Source organism: Battus philenor, unplaced genomic scaffold (assembly GCF_028537555.1).
Source record: "Battus philenor isolate CCGP_79_NKW_IND1 unplaced genomic scaffold, ilBatPhil1.0.hap1 SCAF_12, whole genome shotgun sequence".
In the NCBI taxonomy this organism is placed as follows: domain Eukaryota; kingdom Metazoa; phylum Arthropoda; class Insecta; order Lepidoptera; family Papilionidae; genus Battus; species Battus philenor.
This window is the reverse complement of record NW_027181674.1, coordinates 8,525,568-8,546,691: the sequence shown is the minus strand read 5'-3', so window position 1 is coordinate 8,546,691 and position 21,124 is coordinate 8,525,568. Positions and strand designations below refer to the sequence as shown.

The 21,124-nt window shown below is 32.9% G+C and overlaps 1 protein-coding gene across 21 annotated transcripts in view; it reads left to right on the top strand.

The window, feature by feature from the left end:
- Positions 1-328: 328 nt before the first annotated feature.
- The window catches only part of Dscam1 (Down syndrome cell adhesion molecule 1), a 77,753-nt gene continuing 56,957 nt past the window's right edge, over positions 329-21,124 (top strand). For all 21 annotated transcript variants that reach the window (XM_068776690.1, XM_068776713.1, XM_068776694.1 and 18 more), the window contains exons 1-4: positions 329-422; positions 7,412-7,583; positions 18,731-18,915; positions 19,953-20,091. In XM_068776690.1, coding sequence (XP_068632791.1) covers positions 7,541-7,583; positions 18,731-18,915; positions 19,953-20,091 — 367 coding nt within the window. In that variant the 5' untranslated portion in view covers positions 329-422; positions 7,412-7,540. The remainder of the gene's footprint in view (positions 423-7,411; positions 7,584-18,730; positions 18,916-19,952; positions 20,092-21,124) is intronic.

The window sequence follows — 21,124 nt, the reverse complement described above, 5'->3', positions numbered from 1 at the left end:
ATCATTTACACCCTATATTAATATAAAGCAGTTTAATTAAAATTGTCGCGTAGAATTTTGCAAATAATTGAGTATTCATCAAGTGAAATTGTAAAAGCCATGCGGATGTGTAAGCAGCAAAGGACATCTGCGTGCGCATTTCAAAAGATCCTGTGCTTTTGGCTCCCCGTGGCGTTCGGCTTTGTGCGTCGGTCCCGATTAAGATCGTCCTGTGAAGCGTTATTTTCGAGCGAGACAGCATGCTCTAACGTCCTTTTTGCACGGATGTCATCGCCCGTTCATGTCTCGTCTACAACTAGGTAGATACTTACTCACTCGACGTCGTGAGCTCGGACGAGTCGGTGTTGCCGCTCGTCTTGTCGCGTGTGTTGTGTCCTTAAGTGTAGTGGCTGCTGCGCTGGTCCTCTTTCTTCGTGTCTCAGGTAAAAAATCTTTTTTTAATGAAATCCACTGCCGGCACTACGTTTTTGTCACAACAATTCGTATTCGCGAATAACGCCGGTCGGTCGGACGCTCGACTGCGATCGATAACGATGTTGTCTTGACCGAGTGTAGGCAGGCTCGCTGGTATCAAACGCGGTCTTATTCTATTTCCTGATTAAATTCAATTGGTGAACATTTCTTTTGACATTGATCGGTAGCAATATACGTTAATCGCAGAAAAAGACAAAATGATATCCAAAGATTTGATGCGCGCGCTTGTGTGCAATATTACGACTGATAAAAATTAAAATTATTGCGATAATGATAAAAATATCTATAGATATGCATTAAAGTTCATTATTTACAACATATGATTCTGTTTACTTTCCTACGATTTTTTTTTTCAAAAACTACATAAATTAAAAAATAAACATAAATTAAAAATAATTTGAAAATAATAATAGTACCTAAAATAATATAATTGATGAGTAATATTTGCTATAAGCTACAAACATTTCAAATGAATCATGTGGCGTAGTCACATTTGTTGCGCACTTCTACAACTTTAAACTTCTTTAGCTACTAATAATAAAAAAATACTTCGTTAGACATACATTTTTAAATGATAACTCAAAATGGCGCTGTACATTTTGTCGGTTCGTTTAAATATATGACCCCGCGGTTCGTGGTTTATTAATGGCCACGCCTTAACTTGTACACACTATAAATATTTTGACAATCTACTTTCAAATTTATTGTCAATTAACTCAATTACTGCGATCTATACATAAAAAACCTGTCCAAAATTAATTCAACTGATCCAATTTCTCATGTCTTGGTACCCGCAAATCAGTGTAAAAGATTGCCATGTGCTTTTCTACGTTGAAACAGACACAATGTTAAATAAGGGAAGAAAAAAATTAAATTAACCATTCTGTGTCTAGCTGCAATATTTTAATTACCACAGTCTCTTTCATTACTTATATTCCATTTATTTTAAATCCTATTATTGAGACTTAACTTCTTATGCATAATTTAAGCGAAAAATTTAAAAATAATTTTAAGTACTATTTTTATATTTTACATATATAAGAAGAAGTATGTATGATAGAGTAAAAAAAATGCATTGACTTAAGTGATGGTTTAGGTATTAATGCAATAAATAAACTATAAAATAACTAACTGAACACGTATTTTTAAAAATATTGCCCTTCATTTAAATTCGTTGTATTACGATGGCAGGTGCAAACTTAACTCGGAAAAGCGGTCCGGGTGAGATTTTTTCTATGCAGTCAGGTACTAAGCAACTTCCGCAAATCATGTGTAAGAAACTTATTCATTACAGTAAGGCTCTACATATAAAAAAAATGACAAATATTAAAACTATCATAAAAATTATTAAATTTTTTGGTAATTTAAAGATGTGGAAGAAAAGTGTTTTATATTATATGTTAATATATAATTGTAAAATATACAACGAATTATCAATTTCTAATCCTGATTTTTCAAATAAAGTAAACCAATGTACATACGTACTGTTCGGGTGGGTGGGTCTAGGAGCGCGTAGAAACTTATCTTACATAGCGAGAGGGGCGATCTTTCTTCCCAGACTCGCTCCAGTCTGCGAGTCGATATCTTTTCACCTCCTACCTATAACATACTACCGATCTCCCGTCTTACGTATTAAACTTGAACACGTACTTAAATTTGAACATTTCTCTCATGTTAGTTTTGAATCTAACCAAATTATAATTATAATTTTAACCACCGGTAAATACATTTATTCAAAAAAAGGTTTAACAAAATATTGCTAGTTACTGTAAAAATAGGCGTTCATCATTACATATACGGAGTAGAATCCATTTACTTATGACAAATCAACCATGTATTATACTTAATAATAAAACTTTTACACTTATTTTGTTCGAACGTTAAATGAACAAAGTATATGAATTCATTCGCAAAACAAATTGCAAGATTACGCGAAAAAATAAATTTGTACACAATTTTATTAATTTATTTAGTCGTTAATTCTGGTTTATCGTCTCCATTTAAAAAAATAATGTGGTAAAATCTCCGTGAAGGATTAGAAACGATTGTATACACGATATAGGCCATTGGGCTCAAATGTCAGCGGTCGTTTTAATTACAGGGCAACTATCACCGAGGACACTAATAAAAAGTACACGTTTATCTCTGTTTCGAGTGCAATGATGCTACTGATGAATTAATGACTTAATTAATTCATTTGGTACCTACGAAAATATTCGTTTTAATAATGAATATAGATTTTTTAAATACCGATTATAGAAAATTTTATATCTGTACGATCGCTTATAACGAACCCTTACTAATTATATGCGCGCTGACCTATTAAATTCCCCTCCGTCCAAATGTTCCCTACAACATTCGCGTTCATTAAATAATAACATTTTACAACTACTAATAGATATATGTTTGTGTGACGTAAAAGATACAAATGACACTTCAATATTTTAGCTTGTGAAGATACTTATTAAACTTATTATTAACGAAAAGTCTAGCTGACCTGGTGGTAAGTTAGCGGATTTAGGATAATCAAATCTATACAAGATTGTTACGTTAAATCTTTTACACGGATATACTGTGTTGGCTGGTGTTCTTTTAATGTTATTTTTTAAACGATGATCATCATAATCACAAAAATTGATGCAGCCGTTCTGGAGTTATAAATGGTGTAACTAACACGATTTTGTTATAAATATATATATAGATTAAACATAATAAAAAAGTGTGAAAGTATCTTTGACCTCCACATAACGAAAGGTTTGTGTATAAAAAAATGCATTAAATAAATCAAGCATAAGTCAAAGATCCATTATAATGATCACTACCCGTTGCCCTCCATACACGTAAAAGTTCTCGTAAAAACCAAACGTTAACTCATCGTAGCCATTTCTGGATAATGGAGCCCAAAATAACTTTTCCGTCACTTGCTACATGCGTTCACGCGTTTGCCCCGCGAGTAGTGTATACTTATAATAAATTGCGATTAATTGGAATATTTTTTAGTATCCAGAATACATACATGCTCGGCTAATTTTCTTTTAATAATCTAAAAGGTGATAAGTTTTTTATATGTTAAATAATTATAGCGTTAATGATCAATTTGTTGAGTATCTTTGCGTTTATTCCTTCAAAGAGTACTTACTTAAATATCTTAATTTTTTGTATAGACACGTTTTGTTGTCACTGCTATATTCATGTATAAAAATAGCAAAGCAACCCACCGAATAAAATGACAACAATCGTCGTTATCATCTTTACGGGTATTAAAATATTTTGAATAATAATTTTTAAAATAGTTCCAATACATGTTGTCGATCTTTCTATAATTTTCTAACTAAAAATAGCGGAGATAGACATAGTTATCTTTTTTTCTCTTAATAAACAAGGTAAAGAACAAACAAGGATTAAAAAAAAATTACGATATAAAGTAAAAACTACTCTTATTCGACATGCTAAGAATAGATATGTTCTTGTAAATATTTTCACTGCTTTATATAGTCAAAATTTTTGAGATATGCCCAATATAATATTTTTGTCTCTCCTGAAAAGTTGCATTTTCGGACTTGTAATAAATTTAGACCTTTTTCAAATTGTATTTTTCTCGAGGTTCCCAATTAAATTAAAAAATATATTTCAGATGAAAAATTATTACGACTTGCCAAATCAAATGTCAGGTAGTATATTTTCATCGCTTACTTGTCCGCGTTTGACCAAGAACGCGTCTGATGGAAAGCGATGATGTGGTAGATGACGAAGCACGCTTCCTCCGTCGGTACTAATTCACTCTAACTCTGAAAAGACCTTTACAATTCTCGGAAATAAGGAAACCGACAGATCGTTCCATATTCGAACTGTGCAGATCAGAAACGTTTGCTGCGACTCCAAGGAAACTACACACTGTGAGGGCGCTGGTGTGCTTATTACTACTTGTACTCTAAAGAAACGGAGATAGTGGAATAGGATCGTGAAGTTTGCGAATGAATTCAGTAAAAAATTAACAGATTCGCTACTCGCCGACGGTATCCTATGCGGATAATTTTTATAGGAACTTATTATCACCTATAAGTCGAACAGCATGCGGTTGTACCGAATCAAGTGCTTCGAGTTGGTATTTAGCTGAGTCATCCTAGAGACAGAGTAAGCAGCTGTCTCGATGTGAATTACCGCCTGTCCTTATTCAAGACACCTCAGTTTTTACCAGCCAATTTAGTATAAGATAATTTCCGTAGTTGAACGTCGTGGGAATCATCACGTAAGAGTAGAGATGGTGTAAACAAATACTATAACTGGTTTTAATTGTTGTCAGAGACTACCAGTATCGACTAATAGGATTAGCAGTTCATATTCTCAAAATTAAATGTTAATTTTGTTTAAAAGTAATCTTTTACGATGACCGGTTTTAAGTTATTATTATACTGTGGAACCATTACATGGGCAGTGTCCTATGGTGTGTCAACCCTGAGCAGAACTCTCTTATTTAGTCTGCCAAATGCGCTCGGAAAGCTAAAGTAATTCGTTTGGGGAAAAACTTATTTCGCATTTTTCACGAAAATTCTTGTCATACTTTTTCAAAGTTTATTCACATTTAACTATTCTGTACGATACCTATTAGTGACATGAGGCTGTTGCTATAAAAATTTTGGTACATCCGTTAAATAATGCGATAAGAAAGTTTCGCTGTACTCTCTTGACGTTTACGTGGCACTGCCTAAAGAATTCTGAAGACGAGACACTTTTTAATTCGTGGCTTGGGTACCTTTTTCCTCTTTTAATCTTTTTTTTAATAAATGTATCAAATTCCTTTAGATTACCTCATTCTAACGCAGAGAATTAAAAATAGCTCGAAGTAAAAGTTTACTAACATGTTTCTTTTTTTTTTTAATGTAACCTTTTAATAGTAACCAAACTAGCCAGATACAAATAGTACAGTAAAAAAGATTTCATAACGAGTTTAAAGACACTATTCGCAATAAGACTTTTTCCCTGGCATTATATTTTGAATGGAAAAAAAATTATGCCAATAATGCCAGAGATGTCCGCGAAAAAAAGAAAAAGTTAGTAGGAGGAGTAAAATAAAAGAGTAAGCGCGAGCACCTTAAACTGTATCAGCAACGAGCGAGAGCCGAAGCCGAAGTTCCATCGCGGGGGTCCGTAAGTCTAGTCACTCCACGAAGCGTCTTCCGAAGTAATTTAAGAGCTCAGGGGCGTCTCCGTTGCCGAGACTCACATGGTAATCCCGAGCACCGCTACCTTTAAAGAGACCTTAGAATAGGCGCTCTTTGCGCCGTGCTGTTTCGAACTCGTGGAATCTGCAAATGCAAAATAAGGGGCGAGCGGTCAACAGCTAAATTTCTTGAAATTGCAATAAATTCATGAATTCGGTGACAGCGTTACGTGACACCGACATCGTCCACACTGTTAAATATTGCAAAATGTTTGCAATAAGACTCTTCTTCTCGGTAGTATTAAAGAATTCATATATAATAAAAAGTTTAGTAAACACGTGTGTTCAACTTAGGTCGTGTTACAATAATAACGTTTAGCAGATGGAACATTATGCAAACAAACATTTGTTTTAACGCTGCCATAGGATATTGTGGTTTGATGTATTTCGGCCATTCACATTCCAAATATTACCGTCTAAGGATGCGTTTACACCTCGTTTTTTATCATTTATTAAAGACAAGAGCCTAATAATAATTCTTTAGTAGCCTCTTCCCTTTTTTTGCGTTTAAACAGTTAACAGATCATTTTAAGTTGAACAAAAAGTACGATAAAGTAAGTTATTGTATTTTATTTCATTAACTGTTTATGATTAATGAATTATGCAATATTTGTTTGAAAATTAAAACAAATATTTGAATACAATCACTACAAAAGTATCTCTTACAATAAATAGTTTTTAACAGTTTCTTCTTTTAAATGAACATGAATGTTTTGTAGAAATCACATCCTATTATCATTATCATCATCATACTAGTCGACAGACTTCCACTATTAGGCATAGGTTTTTGCCAAAGATCGTCTCGATTATCTTCCTCCATCTGCTGCCCGCAACCAGCGACTTATCGGGTTTTCAACTGTGTTAACTAAGAAAGGGACTAATATATAGCTACTTCCGCTATCTCGAGTTTTCTAGTCACCGAGGTACTCGGTGTTGGCACTGGTCGGTGTAACATCTCCTGATGATTCCCCGTGGAGGGGTGCACAGTGAATTAGCGGTGGTAGTTGTGTTTAGCATTGTTTGCCGCACGCGCATTTATCAGCGGGCTGGCGGGTGGTGCACTTCATTGCACGGCTACTGCTGCATAGCGAAAGTAGCTATATATTAGTCCCTTTCTTAGTTAGGATGGACTTTCGCAAGGTAACGCCTGAATCTATTAGATATTTAACTATGTAAATGGTCATCCTAGTGAGGGGCTACCCTTTTTTTTTTGTTTCGGTGGGGGAAATCTTCCGGTATTCAAGATGCCCTGCCTCTGGGGGGAGGACAGGGGTATGTGGGATTCCTACCCACTAAAACCCCCTCGGTGGTCGCCCTCTGCGCTAAACGGGGGACCGCGGTATCTCCCGGTCAGGGATCGCCACGCGGTCTTCCCTCGCGCCCTGCAATTTTTGATAGCCCGTCCCGGGGTATGCGTGGATACGCTAAGTGAGGAGCTACCCACACTATGTCTACCGGCTGGTGGTCGCCATTAGAGAACTTTTGAGTCCCAACGACCATGTATTTTAATAGAAATCAATATTAATATTTTTAATCAAACTAAAAAAAAAGTAAGGGTGAGTGATGATAAATCTGCAAGAATACAAAAGATATACAAAACGTTATCATATATATAAAGAACACATCACGTATACAATACAATCACATATACATAACGAAAGTAAATAATATTAATCAAATATATTTAAATAATCGTATGTTATTTATTTGTTACAGATCTGGGCAAAGCCCGGCCGCATTGCGGCCAGTGAAGTTTTCGTTTTTGGTTTATTCACATCATTTTTGATTTTGTTTTTGAAAAAGTGACAAAAGTGAATTGTGAAGTGCTGAGTGGCCGTATCCAGAATGCTGTCTTCATTCATAGCCCTCGTGGCACTGCTCTCTATAGGTAAGTAGTTCAATTTCCTACTGCTAGGTAGTACAATCAACAGTAGATAATGAGTTCAACGACTTTTCAATCAGCTACAATAATTTAAACTTATAATTAAGAAGTCTTAAAGATATAACAACTTGTTATCGAGATGGAATGATTGCAGTAGTGGAGATTTTGACTTTGATCGGAGTCTGGACTTGTAGTTTATTACACAGAATTTATAAAAGTTTGCGTAGAGTTATTAAAACCTATCATAAAAATTGATTTAAATTTAAAAATACCATAAAACGGTTAACTTATTGTTCTGAGGTAAAATTATTACTAATTAAAGTATTGCAATCGATTCATTTTTAGTTGGAGTTGTTTCAAACAAACCTCCTATTTAAGGATTTTAGAATTTTTGATCCTGTGATATAATCGATTTCTCACTATATTTTGCCTTCGCTGTTATTCAATAAAAGCTATGTTACGCAAACTCCACTACTTACAGTAAGTAATCGAGCCTGTGACTTACGATAGTTTTCGTTAAACTTAACCCTTTGTATACTATTGTTCATTAAAACCAACAGATTATATTTCTGTTGCAATTGCAATTTTTTTGCATAACTAATCTTGTGTCTTTGGTTGAGAAGTGCCTTAAACATTATTTTATTTTTTAATACAATTACCAATGGGATAAGTTAGTAGAATTTAATTATGACGATCCTATTTCCGCCAGAGCGGAACCACTGTGCCACTCGTTAAGAAAGCGTGCATAAATAGCGCGCGGTACTAGGATTCCGGTCGGACTGTAATACATACATAGTTTCTTTACATTTGAAACTCATGCCTCTCAATGCCTTTCATGCATGTATTTAAATCTGTTAGTAAGTAAAAAATGAGTTAATTAAAATTTTAAACAGAAAAACATGAAATGTGCTTTGAATATATAAATATAAATAAACTATTTCCGCTGACTACAAAACGCATTTATTCTCATGAAATAATGTAATAATAATGGACATACAATTGTACATGTTTGCGTACATTAATCTTTTTGTAACTTAGTATAATTATATAATTAAAAAGAGACGACCGTAAATCTGTCATTTGAATTATTAGTAAATAATTTAAACTAGGAGGTAATTCGTATCTGCAAAAATCAAAAACCTATAACTTGGCGATTACAATAATAAAATACCTAATTAAAAGGTATGATAATGCTTATGCTCGATAAATTAACCATCGAAAAACCATTTCTGACTTGAATTTAGTAAGCGTTTTCTATAGTTCATTTGTAGTTTTCAAAAGCTGTAGACCTCACCCAAAGATATCTGTGGAAGATATATCAAAAACGCCAAACATGGTAGTCGGGGTCGCGGTCGGAGTGTAGTATGTGTAGTATATTAGTACGCAAAGGACTGTGCTGCTCATCCTTTGGAAATTTGTTTTTGAGCAATCCCATGTTATTAATGAACAAGTGTGCTTTATGTAAGATTGTATCCCGGGAATTGAACCCCCGACTTAGGATCGCAAGTCTCAATCCTCTACCGCTGCGATGCCACTGCTCGATGGCATGCTCCCTGTGAAAAATAACCCAACTAATGCCGATTACAGAAAATGATGTATTCATTAGTATATAACTATACAATCATTTTTATTTCTTTTTTATTTTACACAGCGAAAAATTCTGTAATAAAGACTTAGGCATTAATGATAGTATAGAAACTTAACAATACATATCTCACACTATAAAAAACGGTATAATGTGCAAATTTGAAAACATTTGTAAAAAGGAGTTGTTACAAATTTATACATACTAAAAAATATTGTTAACATAAATCTAATATCACAGAGCATAAACATGACTTAATGTAAACTACTTAAATAGTTGTCATCATCCGCCGAAAGACGCCCACTGAAAGGCATACCCCCCCCCCCCTCTCCCCACGCAAAGTTCGCAACGATGACCAATCTTACGTGTAGTCGGTCCATCTAGTGGGTGACCTAACCATGCCGTGTCTACTTTTCAACCTTTGAGCTCCAACTGTTGGTTGTGTGAGTAATATGACAACCCCAATACTTAAATAGTACATACAAAAATTATTTGTGAACTTTACCTTTTTTATGTGGAAATATATTTTGTATAATTATATTCGCATTCGGCACTCTAAACATGAATCGTGGGGTCGCCAACACCACACCGTGGCCAGTCATAATGTATTCAAGGTGCTTCCGCCAATAACAATCGTAAACGTTCTGCTACTTAGTCATACGCTGTTGTCAGCGTGGAGTGTAGCGTACTCCATACTAACATTTATAATAGTAAATGTTGATCGAAAATGATGAACGTGTACACGATATGTTTTTGTTGAAACATTTTTTTCAGCTTTTGTACATTTTTACTGCACATTGATATTCATTGTATTGTGTATATTAGTAATATTGATTTTTTTTCAGTTTTAATAAATACAAAAGTAAATATCAATCTTCTACAGAAAACTTTTCACGCTAACGCTAAATCACTTGATTCATAGCTTTATCCTTATAATGTCGCAAACACCGTGCATATTTTTATTACAAAAAACACAGTGTAAAAAAATTTTCAGTTGAAATTCAAGAAAGCTTTGTTTGACATAGTGCTCTCCATCCTTTTGTGTCGTTCTATTGTGAGTCGCACCATTTTTATACGCAATTCTACAAATACGCGCATAATCCCTACCGTTATTATCACAAACGTTTTTATTTATCTATAAAGAAAACTGAGAGTAGGTAAAAGTGAAAGAAACGGCAACTATCGTAATAATATTGTGGAAAATATTTCGTTCCCGTTGTGTTGTAATATTAAAATTCACTATTAAATGTGTTTTTAATGTTTTACTTTATTTGCTATTTAAATGAATAAAATAAAAAATGTACTACATATTGTTATGATAGAATGGGTCCAAATAGGTCCTCTTTCATTGAATACAGTAAGTAGGATAATAATTATACACGTAGTAAAAAAAATTGTATACTTATGTATCAACTAAAGGCCAGTAAAAAATAACGTTAAATGTACTTAATTTATTAACAAATCCAAATGTATTGTATTTGAGATCGAATCAGAAATAGAGAGATCCGCATAAAAACCACTACGTAGCTCGAACAATTGCTCGTCTAAAAGATGTTAAAATTTACTAAATTAATTAAATTCAAATATTAAACTTATTGCAATAAGAACTAGTTAAAAATCTGGATGGAGGAAAAACTTGGATATAATGTTTATTGTTGGATCCTGATATTCAACGAAGTCTACAGATATATTATAAGAATATGCACGGCGAAGGCGCGTGCATTTGTATCGAGAACAAAATGTCGGTCAGTGATTCGAGAGCTAAGATTTTCTGAATATAAATTTCTTAGCGAACAGCTGTGTTGCGCTGGCAGCATGTGCAAGTTTTATTTTTTTATGCGTAATCGTTGTTTACGTCCTTACTCTCAACTTGAATCGTATTGCCTTTTAGAACCAGTTATTTCTGCATAAATAATAAAGCAAAGAGGCAAATGTCATAGCACACTTAGATCTCTATAGGCGACAATAGCAGCTAAATTCTATTTTTGACTGTCAGTTTACATATCCAAGTTATATTAAGCTGTTAAACGCTCTGTTTTGAAACATTGGTTTACGATTATCGTTCGTTTATTTGGATTCGCATAAATATTTATTCGCCGGCTCGTTGAGTGGGCGAGGCGATCGGGTCCAGTTAAATCGACAACTTTGGCACAAAGACCAGAACGTTGGCCTTTTAGTTAGTGAACGAGAGGTCGCGGCCTTGACGAAAGTGACTTTGCAACTGCCAAATGAATATGGTGCATATAATGTCGTTTTAAACTTATGAATAAACTGATATAATTTTAGTTATTATTTTATATATTGGGTACTGATTAAATTTTATGTATTGGGTCTTGCGCTTAATGTATTCTACGACTTTCCGCGACCTTGACTATGTCGCCAGTCTACCTAGTGGGGGTTCTACCCACGCGACGTATCAGTGCCTTTTGATAATCATCAGCGTGAACGCATTAAGAAATAACTTCCGTTAAAAAATGTCATTGTTAATTTTTATTATTCATCGATACAAAAATCACTTTTTTTTTAAAAAAAATTGCTATTGGTCATCACACAGCGCCTACGTTGTCGTGACTACGGCATAGAATTAATTATTCATCGATTGCATAATGTCAACAGTGGAGACGTAGGTTGCGGGGATATTGAATGCGTGGGGCAGTTTAATTGCAATTTAAAACAAGATAACCTTATGCTGTTAAACATCGAAAAATACAAAGTACCAAGCCCTGTTTTTTAAAAACAAAAACCGATAGCATAATGTGTACTTACTCATCTGCCAATTTCCTATAAATAGGTAAACTGATTCCCCAGATAGGTACAGTGTTGTAAGTGCTCCTTTATGATAACATAAGTAGGTACAGTTAAAGTAAGACATATTTCGGAAAAAGCCTATTGAGTACATGCATTATTCAATAATCGTTAAGTACGTCAAGGCGTTATTAGGTGCAGGTGGAAAGCTTATCTATCGCATTTACATACAGCTGGCCAAAAGTTGTACTGTTACACACATTCACACGCAACATTTTTAATGCATATAACCTCTATAATAGATGCATAGTTTTTATATTTAATTATCCATCGTCATATTTCAAAATGTTAATCTTAACTTTAAACGAATGAAATGCCTTACAAATTTTTTATGATGTAAAACGAGATTGTAGATTATAGAGATAAGAAAATTTTGTGGCGATGTTCTTAACCAGATGAATAACCGCAATAGTCTAGTACTCACGAGGTTGACAGTTAATAATATAAAATTTTATTTTAGTCTTTTCTTTAATATTCTATGCATATACATAAATTTCACAATTATAGATGAAAATAGATGACGTACATAACTACATTATATAGTCAATAGAATAATAAAAATCACAAAATATCTGTCTATTTTAGAAGTAGGAACACATTAACCTCAATCGATTCTCATGTAGTTTCATAACTTTGTGTTTATTATAATATTTTTTTGAAACATTATATAGTTTTATTTCCTTGGGAACCTTGATCTATAAAAGTTATATTTACGTGTACACCTGCTTCAAAAGTTATTTTTTCCTTTTGTAGTATGAAATATAAAATGGCGGGGTGATGTGCCACAGTTATCTTTTTAACACAGGTGGGCTACTCCAACAGTGTAAAGGAAACGGCACCACAGATACAATACATTGTAATTCTAAGCGGTTAATGCACCTTTATTTTTTATCTATGCGATATACCAAAGAATGCGTATGTCGGTGAGTACATTACGTTTAAAATTCACTGTGTGAGACTTGAACATTCTATTATAAAAGTTTTCTTCCGTTAATTTTGTGTAACCGTATAAGATGTGCATCGTCTTCCGCTACACTTATCATTACTGTCTTACATTCATTATGTTTACGTAATTGCTTTTATCGTACGGTGTTGATAAAGTATTTTTTTCGTCTCATGTACTGTATTGAACTTGGTGCATCTCTATGATATAGAAGATATTAAAACCATTATTTAATGACTCAAAATCAACTTATGTTCCAAATACCGTATAATCCTTTATAAATAAAATAAAAACAAAAACATCCTTTCGAAGAAACAATAAAATGATAACAAGTGAATACGTTTTCTTTTATACTACATTTTAGAAGATATTTATAAATATTATAATTTAGTCGTTTCGTTTTGTCAAATATAACACTTAAAAATATGTATGTGAATTTTTATACACAAAAATTAAAAACACTTTTTTTAACTCCAACGCCTATTGTTAGGTTAACCGCTAAACACGTTAATTCCATAATGCAGGCCGCGTTCCGCTCTGGATTTAGACTACAGAGGATATTACAACACAGGTCTCACATACCTTAAACGGTGACAAAGTGGGTAAATATTTATCAGACATCCTTACACTGTTATTCTAACTGTAATGAACTTCCTTTTTGGTATACAATGGTACATTTACGTTTGGACACAGTACTTTTTAGACTCATTACATTACAATTAAATGAATAATATATAAATTTAACAACAAACATTTTATATTTTGGGCAGTGGTAGCTTAGTAGTAAAGGATTGATATGGTTAAGGCGCGAGTTCAACTTGCAGAAATCAACTAACTGTATGAATTATAGGACACCACTATTGGATGATAGATGTAAGATAGAACCCCCACCCTTAGAGCACAAGGCTAGGCCTAAGAAACTGTTTGGTGGACCTGAGAGAGCCAATGCCAGCATAGAAGTGTTGATGGCGATTGCTATATAATCACCGATTGATAAAATCCGAAATATATATAAATTTCGGATATTTCCATCGGTAATAAAAAAACGGTCCAACTATTTAATCTCGACATTCTTTACTGTTAAGAAATTCGCATATCTGTTTTCCCGATATTAATATAATCGAAGTAGTAAGTATGAGTTTGAATGTAGTATTTTTTAAAGGTGAAACGGTAGATAATCTTACGTTCGTAAAGTAGAATACCCTTGTTCGAAGCAAATCTTTTTATCGAGCTCCATATTAAATAATATTCGAAAAGGGCCCTGCTCTATAAGATGTGGTACGCATCTGTTGTGCTGTGGACCAATCCGGTGCGTTTGCGTGCGCACATCTGTCGAGAGCTATCCATACCCCATAGCTTACGACAAAAAATTTCGGACATTATTAAACTGGTTAAACTTCTTTTAAGATTCTTATATAATTCTAGAAATGTGTTTACATAGTCGAAAAGGGGAACGTAAAAATATATTCTCATAATAAATGTAAATAGCATAACTATGTTATTTATTATATATATTACAATAGCTGTGTCTGTGGACTGAGATATGGCTAACTTAACTTATTTTGTCGTGTGAAATAACAATAATGACTTGTAACATTGCTACTTCGTTATTAGCAAGGCAATAGCAACTGGCAAAATTCGTTCAAAACGAACTATTTTGTTATTCAGTAAATTTTTTTACGTCTTGTCCTAAAGAAAATGAGATATTAATATAAAAAACTGTTATCTGTAATCTCTGTAAATCCATACTGTCCGCCAAAATAGCTCAACATATGGCAACCCTGAATGTACAATGGCTGCGCGTTTTTATTCCTTTTGTTGCTATTTTTTGCGGCCGTCTTCGAGGCCAGTAATTCGAATAAACGCCGCTTCACCTGTGCTGAGTAGACGTTTTTCTTCAAACAATTCGGGACTGCACTTTAAATTTATTTGTTTCTTATATCTTTTAGGTTGTCTCAGACAGTTGAAGTACAGAGGATATTTAAAATTTGTTAATTGTTTGAACACTCATTCACCCATCTTAGATATCTCCCTGTAAGACATTAAATGACTCATCACTGAATATACTTTTAATATTTATGATTTGTTTTAATAGAGAATAAGTACACAGATATAAACAGTTCATTTGAAGTTCAGTGGTCGCTGTAGACTATGCAATATTATGTATAAAATATAATATTTATTTAGTTAAAGGAGTACTATTATAACTTGTGAAATTGATCGTTGTGGCATACCCAAAACATACTTGCATCTTCCCAATTTATAACTAAAACTCCATTTTGTAACGATCATATCTATTTCATACCTATGTTGTTTTTGGCTAAAAAAGCAAGAACGGCGCACTACATATTATGTACAGGTTAATTACTTCATTTTTTAAATTTTATGTATATCCACATTTTGCAAAAGTATTTTCTTACTGTATTATCATTCCAATACAGATCAGTTATTATTCCTTAACCATTGATTGTTGGTGTATACAATAGGTTAATTTTTAGTCAATAAGTATGAGCAATGAGCAAAAGCACCCATGACCAATCATTCTGTATAAGTAAACGAGATATTAGTCCGGTCGGAACCGCCGTACCCCTAATGTTTGAGTTAATAAGGATTTTTTTTGATATTTATATTTATCTTTAATCTTATTCTCCGTGTAATAAACATAAACAAACAAATTGAACTTTAATGTTCATAAAAAATATATTAGTTCTAATATGTATTAAGTAAGTTAAGAGTAATTTACTCCTGAAGATGCCCCGTGGAGGGGTGAAACACGTGTTGAGTGATTTAGCGGGGGTAATTGTGTAATTCGCATTGTTTGCCGCATGCGCATTTATCAGCGGGCTGGCGGGCGGTGCACTTTATTGCACGACTACGAATGCATGTGCGGAAGTAGTTATATATTAGTCCTTTTCTTGCTTAGGATGGACTTCCGCAAAATTAAATATCTAATATGTGTTGTCATCGCTTATTTCCATCGCTGCGTAGCGCAGCTAAGTAGTCTACTAAGCATAAAAAGAAAACATCGGAAAAGAAATACAGATATAAGGAAAACAACAAAAATAATAGACGCTTTAGAATATTCTCAAAAACGAAAATATAACTGGGCGAGTCATATTGCAGGCACACCAACAAATTAAAAATTAAGAGGTAGAGAAAGGTAAAATGGATTGAGGAAATAAAAAGAAAAACTGGTGAAAACTGGATCACCGAAGTAAAATACAGACAGATTGGAGCAAAATGGTGGAATCCTTTAGAGGGCTCCATAGTGATTTATAATTTATGAAAATGAATTATCATTTTGATTTTTTATAATTCATTTATCATTTAAATTTTATATACATTGAAATTATTTATAATGATTGGAATTTAAATTTAAGGACTAATAATAGTAATAACTTTTTTTTAGTGCATGCACCTATTATGTAATAATTAATCTAATGATTTACTTGTTAAATATATTATTCATTATGGAAATAAAGAGGCTATAATAATAATAATAATGTTGTCATAAATTTGGAATGCTGGGGTTTGAGCAGCGGCCGCTTAAAACATTAGACAAATCGAGGTCGTTTGCTGATGCAGTGTCATTATTCTGGGCGTCATTCGAAACTGGGTCGAGATCTCAACTGGTGCATAGGGCTTGCATCTTATCCACGCACCGTATTTAAGCATACTTCGCGCACGTGACGTGGTAGGTTGTGTTATGTACATGTCTCCGTGTTCCTTAACCTAATAAAGAAAGGTGCAAAAATATTGTCTTATATAAAAGAAAAATTAGTCTAGGCAGTCATTTTAAAGATCGTGCGATGTCACTTTAACTTTGTATAACATACATTACAAAACACGATTCCAACACAATACAATTATGAACTATCTTCTTATATTATGTATGATAGCGAATAAAGGTCTTGAAAAATTAACAATTAATTTTTTGCTATCATTATTTCATCATTATTGAACTTTCTTAGCTTCCGTCTCTGGTTATTGAACAATTTTTTTGACCGTGTTCTTCTAATATATAACTTAAGGTGGAATGCCTTAAGCCATTCTTATAGATCACAAAATAAAATAAGTAAAAAAATAATTAGCTATTGTAAGTGCAGGTATTAGGCAGTTTAAACAGTTCAGTTCCTTTATAATTTTGGTTATCAAATAGTACCTAAATATCATATTCATGTCTAAAAATAAGTCTTTTCTGAATAAAAGGTAAACTAATATTACTCTCTTATTTGACTCTGTTCAGGGTGTAGAGCAGTTTCAGAAAGTACAAATTCAATATATTTCATAATATTTTTATTCATATCCGCATTTAAACGTGCTTTTGTCGATTCGATTCGAACTCGATCATCGATTATTTTAACATTTTAAGTATTATAGTAGGAAGCATACCAGCACGAAACGCTATTCTGTTGAGAAGAGCCCGCCAGAAACTCAACGCTTGCTCTACTAGATGAAATTTAACAAATTTTCATGTGTTCGTTATAATATCTATCATGTAAACGAGTAAATGAACTAAGTTCCACACGTTTCGATCCAATATAGACTATTTAATGCTATAATCTAATTTATTTAATAATCTGTTTCTAATTTTAGATTTAAAAGTAAAAAAAGGAAGGTCTAAAATATATTGTTAAAATTAATTATATATACATACACTCAGACCCATGAAGGGCTGTTAACTATTTGACCACGAGAGAGAAGAATTAAAAAATATTTAAACAATTGCAACATAATCAGACTAAAATTACAAAACTAATTAGTTTTTTATAATCTGTTAAGATAATTTTAAAAATAAATTTCATTACTTTATAGTATCACGTCATGAAAATATCCAAAGTTCAATTATCGCAATAGATCCGTTACCGGGCAAGCATGTTGTACTTTAGTTTAAATTCCATTAAATGTATATAAACACAATAGAGCCGACAAAAACTATTACAAAACAAAATATGTCAAAAGTTTTTTGAAAATCAGCTCACCATATTCTCAGGGAGAAACACGATGATTATTTTAATAAGTCGTAAATGTTCTTAATTTCACATCTGCGGGGCTATTCGAAAAGTCAACTGTATACAGGGTGACTGGTTATAGATGCAAAAGCTTTAAAGGAGTATGGTGTTTATGTTAGCAAAAAGCTTTAAAGCATTTGCACCTATTTTCAATCACCATTTATAAAGTAAAAATTCTGAAATGCATTACATAATTCTTTTATTTTAATGCGACAGGCCAATTATTTCTGGCATTTCAAAATGTGTAGGAACAGATAGCAATAATAATTATTCATGATATAAATATTCTAATTTTGAACACACTGTTTAGTATATTACTATTATTACGTATATATATTAATCGACACCAAATTTACATTTTCATTACTTTATAATTACTCTTTAAAAGCTCTTACCAAAAGAAAAACAATGTGCCTTTCGCGATCGCCATTTCAGATAGTTTCTTGCAAATTAACGTTACTGTTTTGACAGAACGAGATACGTAATAACAGATAATGTTATTGATAAACAGCAGGTAGGCTTTATTGTAATATAACAATTTTTTTAAATTAGAAACCTAATTAGAAAATACGTCTAAATATTTAACACAGATTTAGAATAAAGTGTTGATCATTATATACAACGATCTCATATAAAATTACGTACAACATACAAATTTGATAATGCTGAATCAAGTACTTCATTGAAAACATTATGTTATATGTGTTTTTAACTGATTCTATAATTTGATTAACACTTAGTACTGTTATACAAACTCAAGTATATGATCAAACTGGTATAAGTTTAACAACATTTTTTTTTTCTGCAGGAGCAGTGCAATGCGAGGATGAAACGATTGGCCCGATTTTCATGAAAGAACCACCGAACCGAGTAGATTTTAGCAACACCACCGGAGCCGTAGTAGAATGCGCTGCACGAGGTTCTCCCACGCCTGACGTCATCTGGGTTCGAGCTGATGGAACCGCTGTAGGAGACGTACCCGGACTGCGACAGGTTCGTTGTCGTTATAATTTGCATCGGTTGTATGTTTTGTTCTATATTTTAAATACTATACATATAATGCTGACATCCACAATGTCATCGTTAATTGTAATTAGTAAATCTTTCATAGACAACTTTTTGCGATTTAATAAAAGAGAGAAAAAAAAGTAGTTCTCAATACAAAAATGGGTAAAATATCTTATTATATGTATTAAGGATTCTTAAGTTTAGGAATGATTGTTTTAACCGTATTAAGATTATTGTAAAAGTGCTCAGAAGAAAAAAAAACAGTGATATTTGTGGGCTCTTCTCACATTGGAGCGCGTTTTGAACCCCCGTAGCCTTAAGTTGAAAGATATCGTATAGAGGTGTTCGGACTGATTCTAATAAATATCTGATTGACATCTTCTGCCATACTTCTCATGATGTACATAAGCAGTCATATCATAGTCATATAAAAAGTGTGGTAGATATTTTTGTATCATACAAAATAATAAAATAAATCAATGGTCAGCTCAACGGTCAGCAGGCTTTAAAATGTGTGTGCTCTTGGCCTATTCGATGTGTCCGCGACAATGCAAACTGCTGTAATGTCTGTTATTACGGATCCTTTTTTTTATTAACTGCGGATTTCGGATCCGCGAGCCCCGAGTCGAAATAAGCTGTCCGAAACGGCTAACAGTGTCCAGCGCAAATCGAATATAGCCAAATACTATGGATTACCCACCATCGACTTTAGTCATTGTGCGAGACCCGACTAGCTCTATGTAACACGCTGATAAATTTAAGTATTTGTTAATAATTCGTAGACCAGCTCTATGGTCGTTAATATTGCAAGTATACACAAAACCTAGTTTTATTTTTTAGCTTGTTCCCCTAATATATAACGAGTAACTAAGGTAACATACGCCAGACATGTGTCTGCACTACACCAACTCTTCATTCTTTGTCCACAGTTTATATCACATATGGACACATGAATTTTAAATATTTAAGCATATCAAATAATGAGTAGACTGCTGTAGACTAAAAATAATGTGTTTTAACAGGTTTTGCCAAACGGAAACTTGGTTTTTCCCCCGTTTCGCGCTGAGGATTACCGTCAGGAGGTTCACGCTCAGGTTTACGCATGTTTGGCCCGAAATCCAGTTGGTACGATCCATTCTCGTGATGTCAACGTAAGAGCTGGTAAGTTACATGATATTAATTGATTTAGCGAAAAGAAACTTTTTTTATATGTAATTACATTATAACCTAACATAATTAGAATTATTACTTAGTTTAATAAACCAACATTTACATAGCGCTATGGAATTACAGTGTATTTGAAATTTTATGTGTAAGTAAAATGATTACGAAACATTAGATTTACCTTTTAAACTACGAGTATATAGTATTGTCGACATAGTGCACTGCAATAATAAGCAAATTCCAATGTTTATAATTATCAAACGATCACATAGGTCAGCTTTTATCAATCCATACACTTAGCTTGTATAAGTAAAATGCCTACACTTTCTTAGACGTTACTTATATTCAGGAAATAATGATCTTCTAAAACGTAGATGGCCTGCATATTTAAGTGCTTCGAAAAATGTTTTCAATTATCTATTTTATAAAACTATTTCCTGAAAAACTTTCAAAATTACACAAATTAACAAAACATTAACTAAAGCAAAACAATATATATGTGTGGGTATGCCTTTATTCAATTTTTTTTTTTATTTTAAAATCAGAATATTTAAGCGAATATTACTATCTACACGTATTAATGTTACTCCTTATTATCTGTGGCTAGATTTACATATGTTAAGTTATGCCACAGTTCAAAGACTTAATGAAAAGCTTAAAAAAAGTATTATAAACTGTTAATATTCTCAGGATTAACTATGATATAAAATACTAAAGACTGATGAAAGTACTGTTGCTATTTTAATTTCATGTAAATGTTGGTTTGTGTTGCACTATTATAAGTTCTACAAACTAAATATTTTTATCGTTATCATTTGAAAAGAATAATGTTTTTATTTTGACAGAAATAAAGGAAATATTTTCTAATTCTATTCAAAATGTGTAACTTTCTCAAATGTCACCACAGGTTTGCTCGTAATTTTAATTAAATGCTATAAAAATAGTTTTATTACGGAAATATGACATGGTTAATATGCTAATAAACAATTATATGGCAGTTGTTGCCCAGCAGTACGACACAGATGTCAAC